At 45.6% G+C, this 16,716-nt stretch overlaps 1 protein-coding gene across 3 annotated transcripts in view; it reads left to right on the forward strand.

Moving 5' to 3' along the window:
- DMD (dystrophin) overlaps positions 1–16,716 on the forward strand; it is a 4,652,165-nt gene that overhangs the window by 4,122,192 nt on the left and 513,257 nt on the right. The window contains exon 1 of one of the 3 annotated variants that reach the window (XM_086934538.1): positions 4,099–4,254. The exons of the other annotated variants lie outside the window; for them this stretch is intronic. Within the exon in view, the coding sequence (XP_086790664.1) occupies positions 4,235–4,254 (20 nt within the window). The 5' untranslated portion in view covers positions 4,099–4,234. Of the gene's footprint in view, positions 1–4,098; positions 4,255–16,716 lie in introns of those variants that run through there. 3 annotated transcript variants of the gene reach the window in all.

A 16,716-nucleotide genomic window follows, 5' to 3' on the forward strand; every position in this document is an offset into this window, starting at 1 on the left:
ACGGGGAGCCCGACTTGATCCTGCTAAGCAGAACAACCGAGAACAACTTTTCTTAGGCAACTATTCAGATTACTGGTAAATTCCCCTCTGATTCCCCTGCGTATGTATCTAGGGGTGAGATCCATAGCAGAGGAAATTGGCTGCAGGCCTTTATTCTTTTGGCTGCGCCTCTGGGTGACACCGTAACTGGCAGAGTACAGATACGAGCTTTTAGAAATTTTGAGACTCCCCGGCATAGGAAAGCTGCCATGGTTTGCACATATTAGGGAAGGCCGTTGTGCAATCGGGCAAAATGACTTTTGGGATAACCCAGATATAGCATGTTTGAGAACCTCACATAAACATCTAAGTACTAGTTACTGGGGTAGACAACTTGCTAAACTACATGAAGATTCTGCCTCTGGTTCTCTTAAATCACATTTTCTGGATGTGAAGGTCACATATAATCTGGAGCCATGCCTTGACTAAATCCGTCCAGCTTTAGCCAGGAAACTATATGTGCAGTTTCGGCATGGCTGCCTCCCCTTGCGTGCCCTTCACCCACAAATGGTTGAGTGGCACTCCATTGGGGTGCCAAGCCTGTAATTCGGGTGAAGGGTCTAAACTCCATGTTTTCTTTTTCTGCCAGGGATACCATTCAATTAGACACAAGTGGCTGGTCTAGTTGTGTAGAATCCTTAGCACACCACATTGTATGGCAGCATTCAGGCTCCTAAAATATAGTACCGAACTCCACATTGCCTATGCAGTCTCACGCTTTCTAAGCTCAATGTGGTGGGCAAGGATGAACTTTCTTAAAGTATAAAACAAGGATTTGGCAAAGTGTTTGACCTCTTCATTGTTTTTAACCTATGTATCATTTTAGATTTAAATTGTTTTAAACTCTTTTTAATTTTTTTGCTGTTTTAGCTGGTTTTGTACATACCTGTGTTTGTTCTTTGATGGTGTATAAACCGAAATAAAGAAAATATTATGATGATGATGATGATGATAAAGGCGTTATGCACTAAGAACAATATCTCTTAGGAAGTTTGAGAAACGTTGGGGACCTATAGGAAATTAATATTTAAAAAAAAAAGACTTGGGTAATAGTATTGCTTTTTAAGCAACCGTATAACATATGGTCTTAAAAAATATTTGATATAGATGTATGTGTTTAGTTGTTTAATTCCATTCCGTAATGAATGTATGCATATGTCACTTTATACTAATGATTGTGGAATAGGACACTGTTTAATATCTGGCTATATATATAGATCTATATAGAATATGTGCTTTTTAAGTATTTTAAGTCTACTGTTTATAGAAAGATGTGCCTAAGTATTCTTGAAGGGTCGCTAAATGTCATCTATATTGAGCACGTATGCACACTGCACTTTGTTTTGTCTTCTATGTATAGTTGTCTACATTGTACCCTGAGCCGAACTCTCAATAAGAAATATATAATAAAAAATAAAAAAAGAAACAAGCCTTGTCACTAGGGTTGCTACCTGATGTGAATGTGTGCAGTTGGTTAATCAACAAACCGAAATGCAGCTTATTAGACAGTTTATGGCTTTTAGTGGTGGATCATTTGAGGCTTCATGGTGACAAAGAGGTATTCTTTTAGTGAAATAATGAAAGGGTGTTTCAGCTACAGTCTGAAGCGCACCCCACGCATAATTAAATACTTGGCAGTCAATGCGCATCAATGCGGCCACAAGTGGCTGGAGGTAGATGTTGAATAGGAGAGGCGACAGTGCTGAGCCCTTGGGGACACCACAGGTGAGTGCACCAATATTCAACGCCTGCTCACCCAGTTGGACCCTTTGAGACGACCGGATAAGAAACACTCGAGCCATTGGTGTGCCAGCCCAGATTGAAAAGTCGGGTCAGAAGTTGTCGGTGACTGTGATGAATGCAGCTTACAGGTCCAAAAGGACCAGGGCGCTCGGCTTTCTATTATCGGCCATGAGCACTAAGTTTGTCCACAACTGACAGCAATACCAGTTTTTGTACTGTGGTGGGCCCTAAAGCTGGCCTGCCGTACCTGCAGTAGCTGTTGTTCTTTGATAAATAGTGAGTGTTTTGAGGACATGTTGCTTCACTACTTTCGCCAGGAAAGGAAGCTGGTAGATGGGCCTGTAGTTATTTAAATTAGCTACATCTGGCCCTTATTTTTTTATTAGTGGCTTCCTTCAGACTGGCAGGCATACAGCCTCTCACCATAGAGCGACTGAGTAGATCAAAGATCTCCCTTTCTATCCCGGTAAGGGCCATTCGAAATACTCTTGGAGGACCAGGGTCCGCCGGAAAGCCTGATTTAACCCGGGTCATCAGGAGTGACAGGGAGGCATGGTCTTACCGGGGATGCAGGGGATGCTTACGTTTTGGGCGCAAATCCCAGTCTACCCTTTTATTAGATACAGATGTGCAACAAAACCTATGGGTGATTGCATGGGAATGCCCATTTATCATCCATTGAACATCCCCTTGATGCAAAGTAATGTGCAGAGCTACGTTGCATTAAATTACAGTCTTCCAATGTATATTATGATTTGCGTTTGAAAGTACATCACATCATCACACTTTGGCCTGGCTGGCACAACATGTTAGTAAAAATGTACCTAAATCTCATTGTTCATCTTGTGACAGCCTATTTTATTTTATTTTAACAATAATGACTTGCAAGTTCAGTGCTTTCAGTTGCATGTTGGGACCTCATAGCACTATAAATACTGCATTACTATTCCCCAGTGCACTAACCAGAATTCAGTTCTGTAACTGGTTACAAACACAGGCAGTGATCTCCTTAACCAACTCACCTTTCATAACGTAGAGTACATTTCACATCATTACTTTAACACTGTTCCCATGCTTTTTATGTACTTAGCCTAGGAATGAACATCAAAATACTTTGTCACTGACGCCCCATCGCCAGCGCAGTCCAGCCCAAGTCAGCTGAAGACTGTTTGTCCAAGAAACGACAGCGGCACTGCTAAGGGGCCCGACCAGTGGAGGGTGGGCATACATGCCAACATTTTACAAGAGGAAAGTGTGTGATTTAAAAAATAATAATCGGGAGAAAGTAATGCTCTTATTGACTTCTATTGAAGCCGAGGCAATTTCAAGCGAGAGACAACCAAAATAAAGATATTATAGCCAGGGTTTTAAGTGGGATGAAAATACTGGGGGGTCTCTCAAAGGGGTGTGGCTGATGTAATTAGGGTGTGGCTTAAAAACACAGAAGTTAAAAATCTGTGCTTAGCAGAGTGTGCTGCCTGACTTGTATTTCGCTGTTTCTGTCATTGCATCCAGATATATGATACAACAATTAACATCATACCTACAACAAGTCAGGACTATTGGCTTTGTCAACAGTTGTTAGTTGGATAAGATTAAAAAGCAGCAACTATGGCTTGTGTATAATATTGAAAAAGCTTCGACTTAAAGCCCAGGTGACACCACACAATGTTGCTGATCTTGGGTTTAAAAAGAGAAGGGAAATCCAGAGAGAAAATGACTCTCTTTAAAGGATTTCCTTTCCCCTACAACGCTCACCTGGCATGACGTCATGCCATAACTTCTCCACTAGTGAGAACTGAGCAGTGTGAGCAGGCGCACAGGATGTGCCTGCTGTCACTGCAGTCCGGGAAAAAACGGACGGCCTGTGCCAGGGCACAAAACAGAGCCCGGTAGGGACCCGTTTCTAGGCCCCCCTTTAAAAAACCACTGCCGGTGCTCAGGACCGGTGTGACCCCGCCCACTTAAAGCCTTGACTATAGCTTTAAAAATCGAGAGTCCCCCTGCTGAATTGGGTATATTGGCATGAATGTGTGGGGATGAAAGAGACCTTCTGCGCGCCTGCAGGCCTTGTCTCAAGGATGCTGTTTGCGCTGGGCACAGGTGCCGAGGGCGCCCGCTGGCCTCTCACAGATGCTGGATGGGCGGCATCAGTGGCCCATGCGTGCGGCACTGAGCGCCAGCCGGGCAGCAGAGGGGCACCCCGGTGCTGCCCTGCCCCCAGCCCCTTGGATCCCATGCAGGCGGCAGGTTGCAAGGTGTGGGCGGAGCGAGCACACTGGCTCCGCCCTGTCTAGCCCGCAGCCGCCCACCTTCCCCTCCCAGCAGCCCGGTAGAGCCGGCGCTGCCGCTGCCCGCTCCGCAGAGCTGCCACCGCCGCCGCCTGCCTGCGGGAACCACAGAGCGCCCCGAAGCCGCCGCCGCTGCTGCTCCGCTCACCCCGCCTGCAGCCATGCGGGAGCAAAAGAGAGGGTGAGTACCGCATTCCCCATGGAGGTGGGAAGGAGGGAGCGGTCCATGGGGCCCTGATCTGCGGGTGAAGCGGCCGGTGCCACCCGCTTGAGACAACAGCTGTCACTGCTGTGGGTGCACACAAGACTCCTTGCCCCCGGCCCGCGAGATGTGCAGCCCGCCCCCAGCGAGATGCCTCCGGGCTTGTGTATGCGAGGCAAGATGAGTGTGACATCGTGCATGCGTGGAGATAGCACCCTGAACATGCTGGTGCATATTTATCAAGAGCTGCTGATTGCGCCCCCACCACCCCCACCTAAGCACCACAGCTGCCCCCCCCCCACTCCCTGGGGTTCTTTCCGAGGATGATTGTTTCCGGGGTGGTTTAAAAAGCACACCTTATGTACCTGCACCCTGCCTTTCCTCGAGCAGCTGACGTTCAACCTGTACTCCAAGGGTCATCTTCATCCCTGGATGCCCGTAGGATCCTCCATTGCCTGCACACAAACACACATCTTCAATATACGCTGCTTGATTTGCTCTTTAAATTATATTCCATTGACGAAGCTGGAGGAATCGTGCCGTTGGGACCAGCTTTTAGCGAAGAAACGGGCCCCCATACAGCGTAGCGTTTCTTGTTTGCGACCACATGCACGTATTCGTGAAGTAAACATGCAAACGTGTTTCGAGTTGTGAGTAAAGAGGTTAAACAGGTGTTTGTTCTTCGGTAGCCAGTATAACTCTTGCTAGACCGATTCTTTTGGTAATATTATGAACCGGCTGTTTAAAAACCGATTGGACGCACCACTCTCAAAAAGTTGCCATCACTTGTGTGTGGCCGTTACACCTGTCATCGTCCAGGGGAATAAGGACATGGCTGGACTAGAACCACCGTGACCTTCAGAATACCGACAAATCTCTGCAGAGGACATAGTCCACAAGTATCAGGAAGGAGGACTGACCCCCATCACCCCCACTGAAAAGCAGTGTGCTCTGGGGCGGACAATAACAGTCTTCAGCCATGGTCACCCTTGGAATCCAACTTTGAAACCGTCCTCAGTTTGCTGGTTTGTGAAGAGGATTCATTTTTGATTTATTTGCAAAATGTGAAAAGTGAGTCGACAATAGGTAAGATATGTTGGGAAAAAGAAAGGAATCTTGCTGTTTTGATAGAAGACCACGCGACAGTTTTAAGTGATTCTGACTAAACACACGTGTGTAAAACAGCATAACTGCACTACGTACAGCCTAGGGGCCCTTTTATTGGATAGAAAACACGCGAGGATTATTTAACTCCAAGGTGCATGGGAGCAGAGAACGGCGGTGCCATATCACTGATCCGTCTGTCGGAAGTAAACATTCCGCGTAGTCTAATGTAAACATGCACCGTTCCCCTGGGCACAGTTAGAGGACCATCGAAGAGCAGGGACCCCTCCAGTGCTTCCTCCAACGTATGTCCGAGCACCACTTTCCTACCAGCCGCGGCCACATGGACTTGATATCACATCCGAGTGAAAGCGTGAACATGCTTATGCAGAAATACATGGGGGATGGGTGCATAGCCTCAAAAAGCAAACATGCCAAAGGGCATGAATCAGCTAGAGGGGGGCTTTTGACAGCTGATTAACACTCCTTTCCACCACCACAGACTGCATGATGCAGCACGTAAATAAAATGTACATTGCAGTGGCACAAGCAGCAGGGTGCCACAGACCCCCCCCCCCCCCCCCCCCCCCCCCCCCCCCCCATATGTACTTTGCAAACAATCCGGTGCACTCCGGTCCAACAGTTTCTGCGTTACCAACTTTTAATTAACTGGGCGCTGCAAAGTAATCCCACACGGGCGGCGTCCGCGTGAGTGAAGCCATGAAAAGAAGGGCCGGCTCCTCACAGCGGCTGATCCCGGGGTTTAAGGGAAATCATCGCCGCGCGAGGCTCAACGCGCTGCAGGTTTAGAGATGAAGACTCACTGTAATCTTTCACAATTCACCGGAGGTTGCCCCCGCCCCCTGCGCCTCCCCTCCGCAGCGCTCTGCTTTCTCTCTCTCTCAGCCGACGCACGTTACACTCCCCCCTTCTCTAAAATGTGTCCTCATTTCCTATGTTTACAGTAATACATAACTGTCAAGGGAAGCTCTATTTTTAAATATGCAGCGGCAAGTGAAATTTCATTAAATGCAGCATTATTTTCTCATCTCAGCCTGGCTTCACGTAGAATAATTAAGGCTTTTTTTTCCCGTACGTTATTTTGCACCTGCCATGGACGGTTCGCTACCCAGGAAAAATAGATGTTTTTATGCACGGCCGGCTCGTGATTTATACAGGCTCAATGGCATTCCCACTGTTATTGATGTACGCAAACCGTCAGTAACCGTACGTGAAAAGTATTCTGATATTTATTTTATAGAATGAGCCCCCACCCCGTTCGCATGGCGTTGAGAGTGAAGGGGGTGTCTACCTCTGTATGCATAATGAAGGGAGAGTTACAAGCCATCTGGGCTAAGTGGGGGGCACAGCGCCCATACACATTCAGATCAGCAAATACGCTCTTCCCATAAGCACGCGGGTACACAGGGGACAAAGGAAGCACTCCCTGCTGGCCACAGGCACAAAGGTGGGAGAGGAGGTCGGGGACAAAGGCAGCCGGAAGGAATGCCTGTGCACTCTCTACACAGCCTTGCAGCGCGAGAGGAGGGGGAGGGGGCCAAACCCAGGCGGAGCTGCCAAGAACGGAAGGTGTTCACCTTTCCCTTCCCGAAAATGCGGGATTGGAAACTAAAAATCCAGTGGGAGTCAGTTCAAGCTGAGGCAACAGGATTAAAAGCAGATCCCAGAAGACATTGAGCAGTGCTGTTGGGAGAGCGCAGGTGCAGCGTCTTTGGAATGTGCTGCTCTCACCTATGTCTTATTGCCCCAGCTGGTACTGCTAGGGAAGATGTCGTCTGACTTCGCCCTAGTCACCAGAAGGGAAAAAGTTAAGATAACCACACAGGCTTACATTAAAGAGAAATTTAACAAAGCAACAGGGATTTAAGGACCATCCAAAAGGACAAACGCCCTTGAATGCTACATATCAAAAAAAGTAAGTCCGTTCCAGATTTCGGTCTAGAGAGAACAGCATCCTTCGTACGTGAGCTCGCTCGAGGGACCCTAGAACTAGGGCAGAATTAAAGCACTAAGTCGTTCCAGTGGAGAACGTTTGGAATCTTTCACTGAAACATGATTTTTCCACAAAACATCTGTGTTCTCCTTTTCCTCAACCTTGACCCACATTTTCTTTTGTGTTTGATATAGCACCCTAAGTGAGCACGTGTGTGCCTAGGCGTGGGTTCCGTCCTCACTGTGCCATTGGACCTGAACCGCCCTTAACTGAATAGGCCAAGCAGACCCAAACTGGTCTTGGGTTCGAAGAAGACCTGGATTGGCAGTTCAGGCTTGATCGTTCTAAGTGGTATAGGACTAAGACTGATTTGGGTAATACTGGGTCTAATTGTTGACTTGGCATGGTGGACAAAAGATGGTTTGGAATGCTACCCCGAGAGATTGCCCATGGAAAGACTATTTGGAAGCATTCCTCCCCTCGCTTTTTCTGTGTTTGGCTATAGAAGACCTTCATGGCCCTTTTCCTCAAGCTTGAACTCCATTCTTTATACAAATGACATTCATACAGCGCTGCGTTGCCAGGGACATAGTTAGGAGCAAGTAGGCGATGATGTTCTCTTAAGGCCTTTTGTGTCTATTTGCGCCTTTCTTCCAAATAGTATCACACACCTGTGAAGTACTTTGTTAGTAATAGTGTTCATACCATCACCTCTGGAATGGAAGGTCTAAAGGTATTTAAGCGCATTCCATCGCACAGTTGTCCCTGGTGTAGCTGGGGAATATTTTGCTTGAGTAGTTGAAAGTGCATACTGATCAAATAGTGTGATGCTTGGATCCAATCTTTATTGTTAAATGCTTCTAGGGTTAGTTGTCACTGTCGATTCTTGTTATGCAGCTCTACAGAAGAAAGTTTGGTGTTTCTTGGAGGTTGAACAGTCACGGTGAGAGGGAGGTGTGACAACTGGGAGTGTTTAAGGGTGAGATGCTATTAATCCACAATTTGAGCATCTTCTGCCGATATGTTTTTTTGGTGTGTGTGTGTGTGTGTGAGTATAACTAAAAGCCACAGGCTGCAATCCCAGCAGGGCCTTGTCAGCCTCCCACCCTGCCAAGTTCTCTGACTTCCGTTGAGTTGCATAAGGACAACTGTTTCAAACATCAATCGAGAAATCAGTTTGTGACCTAACCGGAGTAAATAGGCAATGATGTTAGTTACAGGGCCATCATTTGTTTTTTATTGGAGCACAAAGTGAATAAACGGCAGAAGTTAAATCCAGGGAGGAGGGCAGGCTGTAGATTGGGAGTTCTTGAGCTGAGATTGAAATGTTAGTGAAGGAATGAGCTTCGCATTGTAGAGGGCGATGTATCTTGCTGACCTGCAGTAAGGGCACGGACAGCCCTGATCCTGCCTAAGCCAAATGTGCGGCTTTTCATTTGTGACTTACACATACAAAGCTGACCAGTGATCTAAGAGAGAGAAGCATAAAGTGGTACCATCAAAAACCTAAGTACCAGGCATTATCGGGGCGGCAGGTGCAGAATTTCCTGACACATTAAGGCCAATCTTTTGAAAGCGAATGGCAAGCTTGTAAAAGAAGCCATGAGGAAAATACCTTGGCTCATGCATATTAAGTGCACTAAGCATTGGAAGGAACATGTTTGTGCACTATGGGATCGTGACTATACCTGCTTTAGCGGGATTCCGCAATCTAAGGTTCAAGCCAGTGACTCTCAAGTAGTATTTGATTCAAGTTCCTTTACCAGTTATCAAATGTGTGTAATCAGCATTGCAAACCACGAGAAATATGCGTGTTTCGCTCCTTCAAACATATTCGCTGTTTACTTTGCTTCTAACGGCTATGGTGCTGCAGCGACTATACTGTGCTACGTGACACATACGTATGTGAAGTACACACACCATGTGAAATGTAGGCCCCATTGCTTTGTTTATAGATTTTTCAATATCCTTTTAATGCAGCAATGAAGGGTCTCAGTTGTTACTTTAAATGTCAACTCCACTTAGTTCTCACTGATTTTCATTATCAAAAATCTTCAGATAATGGACTCTGCAAGCCATGTGACAATTGCTCATCCTTTGTTTGCTGCCATCCCTTTTTTGCGTAAAGATTTGGCAGTTTTCAAGTGTGGATAATACTGTGACGAACTGCTGAGTTGACATTTCTACTTTGTATGGGGGTTTTTTTCTTTCTTTTTTCAGCAGAGCGCTCCTAACCCAACCCCCACCAGGCCTATCGTTCTCTCTCTCTCTCTCTCTCTCTCTCCTCAGCCCCCCACTCCCTCCCCCGAGGTATCCCAGCGCTCACAATTAAATGGCCTTTGAAAATGGCAGAGCAGCTTATGAGGGAAAGTCTCGCTGGAGCCTAACCTTTCCGTGAGCTGTGATTGTGCGTGGAATTGATGATAACTTTCCAAGAGTTGATCGTGTGCAGGAAGTTGCAACAGTGTTTTTTTCTAAAACACTGGAGCAGAAAAAACCTGCATCCTCCTTGTGTTATGCATTTAAAGTACCAGCAAAAGCCAGTGTCACATTGTCTACGGTCGTCCAAGCTTGTCAGGAGCTGCAGCTTGGGATATGTTTTTATTTGCCTGTATCGCACTCCTGCTCCCGGCTGTGTACTGGTGATTGTCTATACGTGAACCTTTTTTCATCTATTCATAGTGAAAAATGGTTCTGATTCGAATTTACCACAAATCATGCTGCGCAGTGGGTGGTTGTCTGTCTGGTGGAGGTTCCAGATATTAGGTACCCCAGGGAATCGCAAGAAATTTATCTCCTAAGAAAATTGTTTTTTCACTGATCGGGGCGAAGGTCACTTTCAGGATAGTTTGAAGGTTTGGTGGGTTTAAATATGCTCCCATTTTAAGAAAACTGCACCACACAGAGCAGTGCTGCTAGGTGGGGCAATACTTCTGTGTCTTTGACTCTCCCACGCTGCCTCTGAATATTAGCACAGTTGCAACGGCAGACACTGCTTTTCTGTGTTGATTGTTGTAGCTGCCAATTGATATGTGCCATGCATTATCATTTACATTTCTCGAGGTTTCACACTTGTAGAACTGGAAATATCCCATAGGGAAGTGAAAGAAAAACACGCTCAATTTCTGCAGTGATCTTCAATAGTCCGATAAGGCTATAGTCAAAAAGCTGGCATACCGCACCTGTGGCATAAAGGAAGCTTAGAGGATATTAACCAAGTGGTCGTGTGAACTTATTTTGTCCCAGACTCCAGCAACTCCCCGACAGGCCAGTATTTCCAACCTGTTTGGCTAGACTTTAAATAAGTTTTGCTCCATCACCTCTTGGGCAGACGGCAAGGGTATAGGGCTTGAAGACATTTTCCACATAGTGAGGGACATATGTGGCCTTTGTATACACTATGATGCTCCCCTCCCCTTATTTTTCCCAGGACTGGAAATAAAATGCATTGAATAAATGAACAATTAACATTACTCCTTTGGCCTCCCAAGTGGAGAAGTGTGGCTCAATGGTTAGAGCGGCAGACCCTGATGCAGAGGTCTAGCCTCGGGACCAGGGTTCAATTCCCCGCCTCAGCGGGTCTTGGGCTCAAAATTCCACGGACCTGATAATTCTCGCCTCGGTGCCTATCCAATCATGGAGTCCCACTCTGCAACTCTATCAATCAATCAATCAGTGACACTTATAAAGCGCGCTACATACCCGTAGGGTCTCAAGGCGCTGGGCAATAGCTTGCTTAATCTCCACAACGGCCCCCACAACGCTAAGGATGCCTGGCCTCCACCTTGGGGGTGCCCAGAAGTGGACGCCTCACAGGGAAAGCCAGGATGGGTTCCACAGCGGTATTCGTACAAGCGCCTTGAGACCCTTGCGGGTGAGTAGTACGCTATACAAGTATCAATTTACATTTAGAAGATGCACGGGTCACGTTGAGAGCTCTTCTTCCATATTGAGGGGGGGGGCTAAAATGTGCATGAGCTTTGCACTTTGTTGAAGTCTCAATTATTGATTGATTAAAGGGTGGGGAAAATGGCCCAACCATGAGCTGCAGGAAATTGTTGGATGCACACAGTAGAGCAGTGCACAGTAAGACAGTGTCTCAGCTGAAAGTCTGACTAAGAAGAGATGAAGAACCTAGATGATAACCTAATGGCTAGGAAAGGACAACCCTCCGCATAACCTTCCTTGAAAAATACATTTGATTGATCGTAACAGGTTAACATCAAATGATGTTTCAATTAAATGAAAGATACGTAGTCCAGAGATGTATATTAGGATCACAGCTTTATTCTTCAGATAGGATCCAAGTTATGTCCCATGCTATGCACCATCAGGAGCCGCCTCCTTGCCGCTCAGCCCATCCACACGACCTGATTCCTTCTTCCACTCAAACACTCTCAACATTCTGATGACATCGAATAGACTGAGCAGCAAGGCAAAGGGCAACAACAGAGGATGCATTAATCACTTACTAGATTATAACAGATGTCTTTTACATTACTTAGATATTCAAAACTACAGTATGATATGCTTTGTAGAAAACAAGCTTCTTTCATATTGCACATAAATCCCTGCATCACCTTCCGAAAGGTTAAGCCCGAGTGCACTCGACCAAAGAATTCAGCACACCTGTTCTGCGCAGAACTGATCCTCGTGGCAGCAAAATACGTTTTCACTAAAATTTTGCCCAAGCATTATTAATGTGGCGTGATCCCACTTTTCAATGATCTACTTTTATGAGGCAAATGCCCTTTGTTGAAATCAGCACATACTTTGTCATCACTGTCTATGATTCAACGCCAGATAGGAGTTGCATTCATCAGTCAACCAAGTAATGTGGCTTTTGATAAAGCTCATTTGCTAGACATCATACCCAGTTTCTAGGTGCTTATGACCCACTAGTCCATATTTGATTTAGAATTTGGGACATGTTCGGTTCTCGTAATTTTTAAACATTGTAATTTTTCTTGGAGCTCTACATGAGCACTGGACGCAAGTAACAGTATGATCCAATGAAGTCAGCCCTCCATGGGCAGTCATGGAAGACTCCCGTCAGTCCTATATCCCCAAAATATTCTATTATTTGGCTAAGGTGCTCGAGTAAACTGGTGATGGATGGAATGATATTTTAAAGAATTAATGATCAATCCTGGTTCAGGAACTTTCAGTCACTCAACTCGGCCACCTTTTGAATCGGCCCCAGCACATTTTACAAATGTTCTTGTCTAAGCTGTTTCTGTGCTAAAACTAGGAATTTTTGGATTCCCACAGACAGAGGATTCTGCTTAGAAGAGACTTCCCCAAAAATGTGGCATTCCTTGGGCAGTAGAGTGGCAGGCTCTTTTTCTAAACGTGACTGGCAACTCTTGGGCAGATTCTTATAGAAGTTGAAGAACTCTTTAGGTGTAGGTGTTTGCCTATTACTAATGGAGATTTCTGTCTACTGTGCATAGTCTCATAACCACAGCATGCCCTGTGGACAAGTAGTACTAGTTTATCTAGCATGCCCCCTTCCCTATTGTCAACTCTTTGTGTGCCGGATACCCTAATCACACAATTTCTGCAGGTCTACTGTTGGAGAAAATGTGAAATTCAACAGTTTGTTTACTTGGTAAACATTTGTCCATGTGACGTCCCATTTTTCCTTAATCGGCTTAATGTTTGGGTAGGCTCAATGCTCTTTTCCATCGTTTCAGCATCACCTTTGTCTAGGTCATAGGTGATGCTAAAAGTATCACTTACACGTGTATAAAGTATGAGAGATACTGTGATTGTTAAAGTCCCTGGGAACACCCATGCTCGTTCCTGCCTGTCAGAGCTGTGGAAAAATCTGCACACTTGGTAAACCTTTTTCTGTTGTGAGCTAGATCTCTGTATGGAACATTCCGTAGTTCTGCCTTTGTGAATCCGTGTTTCGCCTTTCTCTGACTTTAACCCTAATTTACATAGTTGGTAGTGAGCTCAAGACCGCAACAGTCTATCCAGCACACAGGCAGGGCCTGCCTTGGACATGGGTGAGCTGGGCCCAGGCCCGGGGCCCCAATATACCGAGGGGTGCAGCAGGGAGCGGCCTGTCAGTGTTATGCAAACAGCAGCTCGTCCATCCCACTTGGTCTTGATTGGGCCCCGTTCAGGACTTTGCAATCGGCCCTTAATGTACCTCAGCGTAATTGTTACTACCCCATCAACTCCCTGTCATCCTCCCATCTTCCTCCCTCCTCTGGCCGTCACACCTCAACAACCACCAGCCCCCACAACAAACACCACATTTTCTATCTGCCCAGGTCGCTGTCACGGTCAATCCGATTTAGGGCCGGCCATGCAAATAGGCTTAACATTGCTAAAGGTATCGCATTTTGTATGAGGGCTGATAAGGAGGTTTGGCTCACCAAACCTAAAATGTATTGAGATTGTTGTCCCCAAATCCAGTTTATTTAAACATAAATGGGAAGAATGGGATTGACTCTTCAAAGGAGATTCCCCTTTAATTTAATCCGGGTTGTCTATGCCTTGGGATATGACATGGGTAGGTAAAGTACCGAGAGGTTCTGCCAGTTTGTTCAAATTTAATGCAAAGGGATCCTCCTAATTTGAAAATTCCAAGCATAGCCCTGAACAAAAGGTACCGGTGATGGGGAGGATGGGTGTTACAGACCCTAGTTGCAAATCTGGGCTACAGGCGATGACTCGTTCGCTCACTGTTTCCTAGTGAGTAATAACATCCTTTCCAAGAGTCAAACTCACCGAAGGTAACTGCAAACTCCGCAGAAGGTTTAAAAGGAAAAACAGCTAGCTCAAAAGTAAACGTAAAAAAAAATAGAATAATCATTTCTGTGGTCCCTCCAACTGAGCTGCGTGGGTATGTGAGTACAGAGGGAAACATAAGAAAAGGGTGGTCGTGCCTATACCCTTTCCCCAGAAGAGAGGTGTCCTTACTTTGGTAGAAAAATGCAGCTTAAAATATTAAAATATTTGAGAAGTTGGATGAGCTGTGTTCTTTCAACGCTTGCTTTCCGATACCTGAAACAGTTCTCAGCCTCAAGACCTCATCAGTGCCATCCACTGGACCTCTTACAAAGTTAGTCATGTGGCATTAAGCTCACTTGAGTACATTCCCTCTTGCATGACCAGGGATTAATCACAGGTGAATTACATAATCCGTGTTTGTTGAGGTTGTCAAAAATGTATGGCTTTATCAGTTTATGGAATGGTATTGGCCATGCACAATACTAATGACTTGTCTTTTATGCAGCGCTCAATAATGCTGCTCCGACACTTCTAGGCAAGGTAAATAACGTGTTACTCTTCGAAGAGGTTGATAAGAATAATCAATTTGCCACCCATGGAAGGATGAGATGCTGAGTTGACCTTGAAGGGATTAACCTTAATTCCTGCAGATCACACTAAATGTCCATGGTGAATGCTTAACTCTGAGCCGTAAGGATAAACAAGCATTTGGGTCAATATTAAAAAGCACTCATTCCAAAATGTCATCAGTTGTACAGGGGCCCCCTGATCCCTGCATGAAGCGTTCAAAGATCTACTCATAGGAAGGGGATCTAGTCCTGATTAATCACCTCAGTGGCAATGTTCAAGGGAATTGAAAGCTTGTCCTCCTGCATGGGAAAACAGAAAGGATGCCAATGTGGCCTGTTGAGAGAACCCCTGGGCACAGTCGCCTGACTCAATGGAGTGTCAGTTAACATCACCTATGCATCAGCACTGCAGCTAAATGATTATATGCAGATCATTCACTGTGGGCTGAATTTCTCATGTAGAGCCGCCTTTTTGATAGTGCAGATCCAAAGTGGAAAGCTGTACAGTTCTGTGCTATGTGCTCTGCTGGGAGTCCTTGGGTGAGACATTGTCTTCACCATATCTCGTTGTCTTGCCTGAGACCTCCAATGCCTGGAAATGCTCATCCACTGTAGAGTGCTGATGAGCTGTGGGTTCATCTACTCCAGGCTTCTCCAAAGAGTAGCTCATGAGCTACTAGTATCTCGCCAGCTATCTGTAAGTAGCTCTCCTGTGTGCAGACCAGCCTAATAAATTAGAAATCTTTGCTTGGTTGTATTGCTATATGTATGCCAAAATTAAAATAGCTGTATTCGAGACCAAAATGTGTGTTTTTCAGTACTCAAAACTGATGTTTGGAGAAACATGGTTGAATTTTCAAAATCTATTTATAGTTGATGGTTGAGTGATGAATCATTTTGCGTTGGCGAGAAGGATTACTAATACTACCTAGGGGTATAGCAGCTATAACTGTTGTACATTAGGTACGTAAAGGCATTCTAAACTGATAAAGCCTTCCTTACGTTACTGCTGGCAACCCTAACTGGTGCACCAAGGTGACCTCTGCTGGTAATCTTTCATGGAGTCGCCACTGATGTCATTTGTGTGATGTGTTATTACACCACCAATAATATTAATAGCGTGGGAAAATGTTCATTGTACATAAGTAGCTTTTGTTACAGAAGGTTGGAGACCCTATGTCAGATCTCTTCTTTAGACTGCCTTCCCCAAAAGTGTACATTCTAGGTGATATAGTTCTCGCTCACAATTCAGTAGGAGTCCTACCCAACCCCAACAATGCATGCACCTCCCCTTTTTCTTAAAGATTGATTTTCTGCCTCCGACACCTTGCTCCGTACCTCACCTTCACCTCAGGTTGTATCAGGTTTTCTGCCTATCTATGATTTATCCCACATTCCTTAGGGTTAATTTTAAGGATGTGCCTTACAGAGGTTCTAATCCACCAACGTTTGACACTAGTCAGTTACTTTCCATAGAACGTCCAGTATGGAGTGGAATGCACTCTACCACCTGCCCATCATGAGTCTGTGTGATGTGCGTTCATACTCTGAACACTGTAACTCTATGGATTTTTTTTTATTTTTATTTTTCCATTGAATCCTCATAAAAATTAACTGTAACACTCCATTACAAGATGCTGTGGAGAAATATGGTTGCCAGTGGGAGACCTGTTGAAGATTGTGAGGAGCAGAGGTGTGGTGCACTGCACAAGCTAGATTTAGAGTTCATGAGTTAAGGCAGTACTTTGAGATAGGTGGTGGTAGTGCATTTCTGCCACTCTGGTGGCACTACTGGGCTATGGTGGAATTTGGAATGGGTTGGATAACTCGGCAGTATGATGCACATTTGACGTGGTGCAGTCATGGGAACTGGTGGGGTATGATGTTCCACAATAAGCCTGTCCATTGTGCCAACTCAAAAATGCATTATGAATGCAACTGTCTGGTTATGGTGTGATGACTGCGCTGGCAGAGCAGGTGGACCTGTGCAATTCAAGTTGTGCTGTTGCCTGGGCAGCACACCCAGAGACCTGTGGCTGGTGACACCACCTAGATTAAAATGACTTT

Source organism: Lissotriton vulgaris, chromosome 8 (genome assembly GCF_964263255.1).
Source record: "Lissotriton vulgaris chromosome 8, aLisVul1.2, whole genome shotgun sequence".
NCBI lineage: Eukaryota > Metazoa > Chordata > Amphibia > Caudata > Salamandridae > Lissotriton > Lissotriton vulgaris.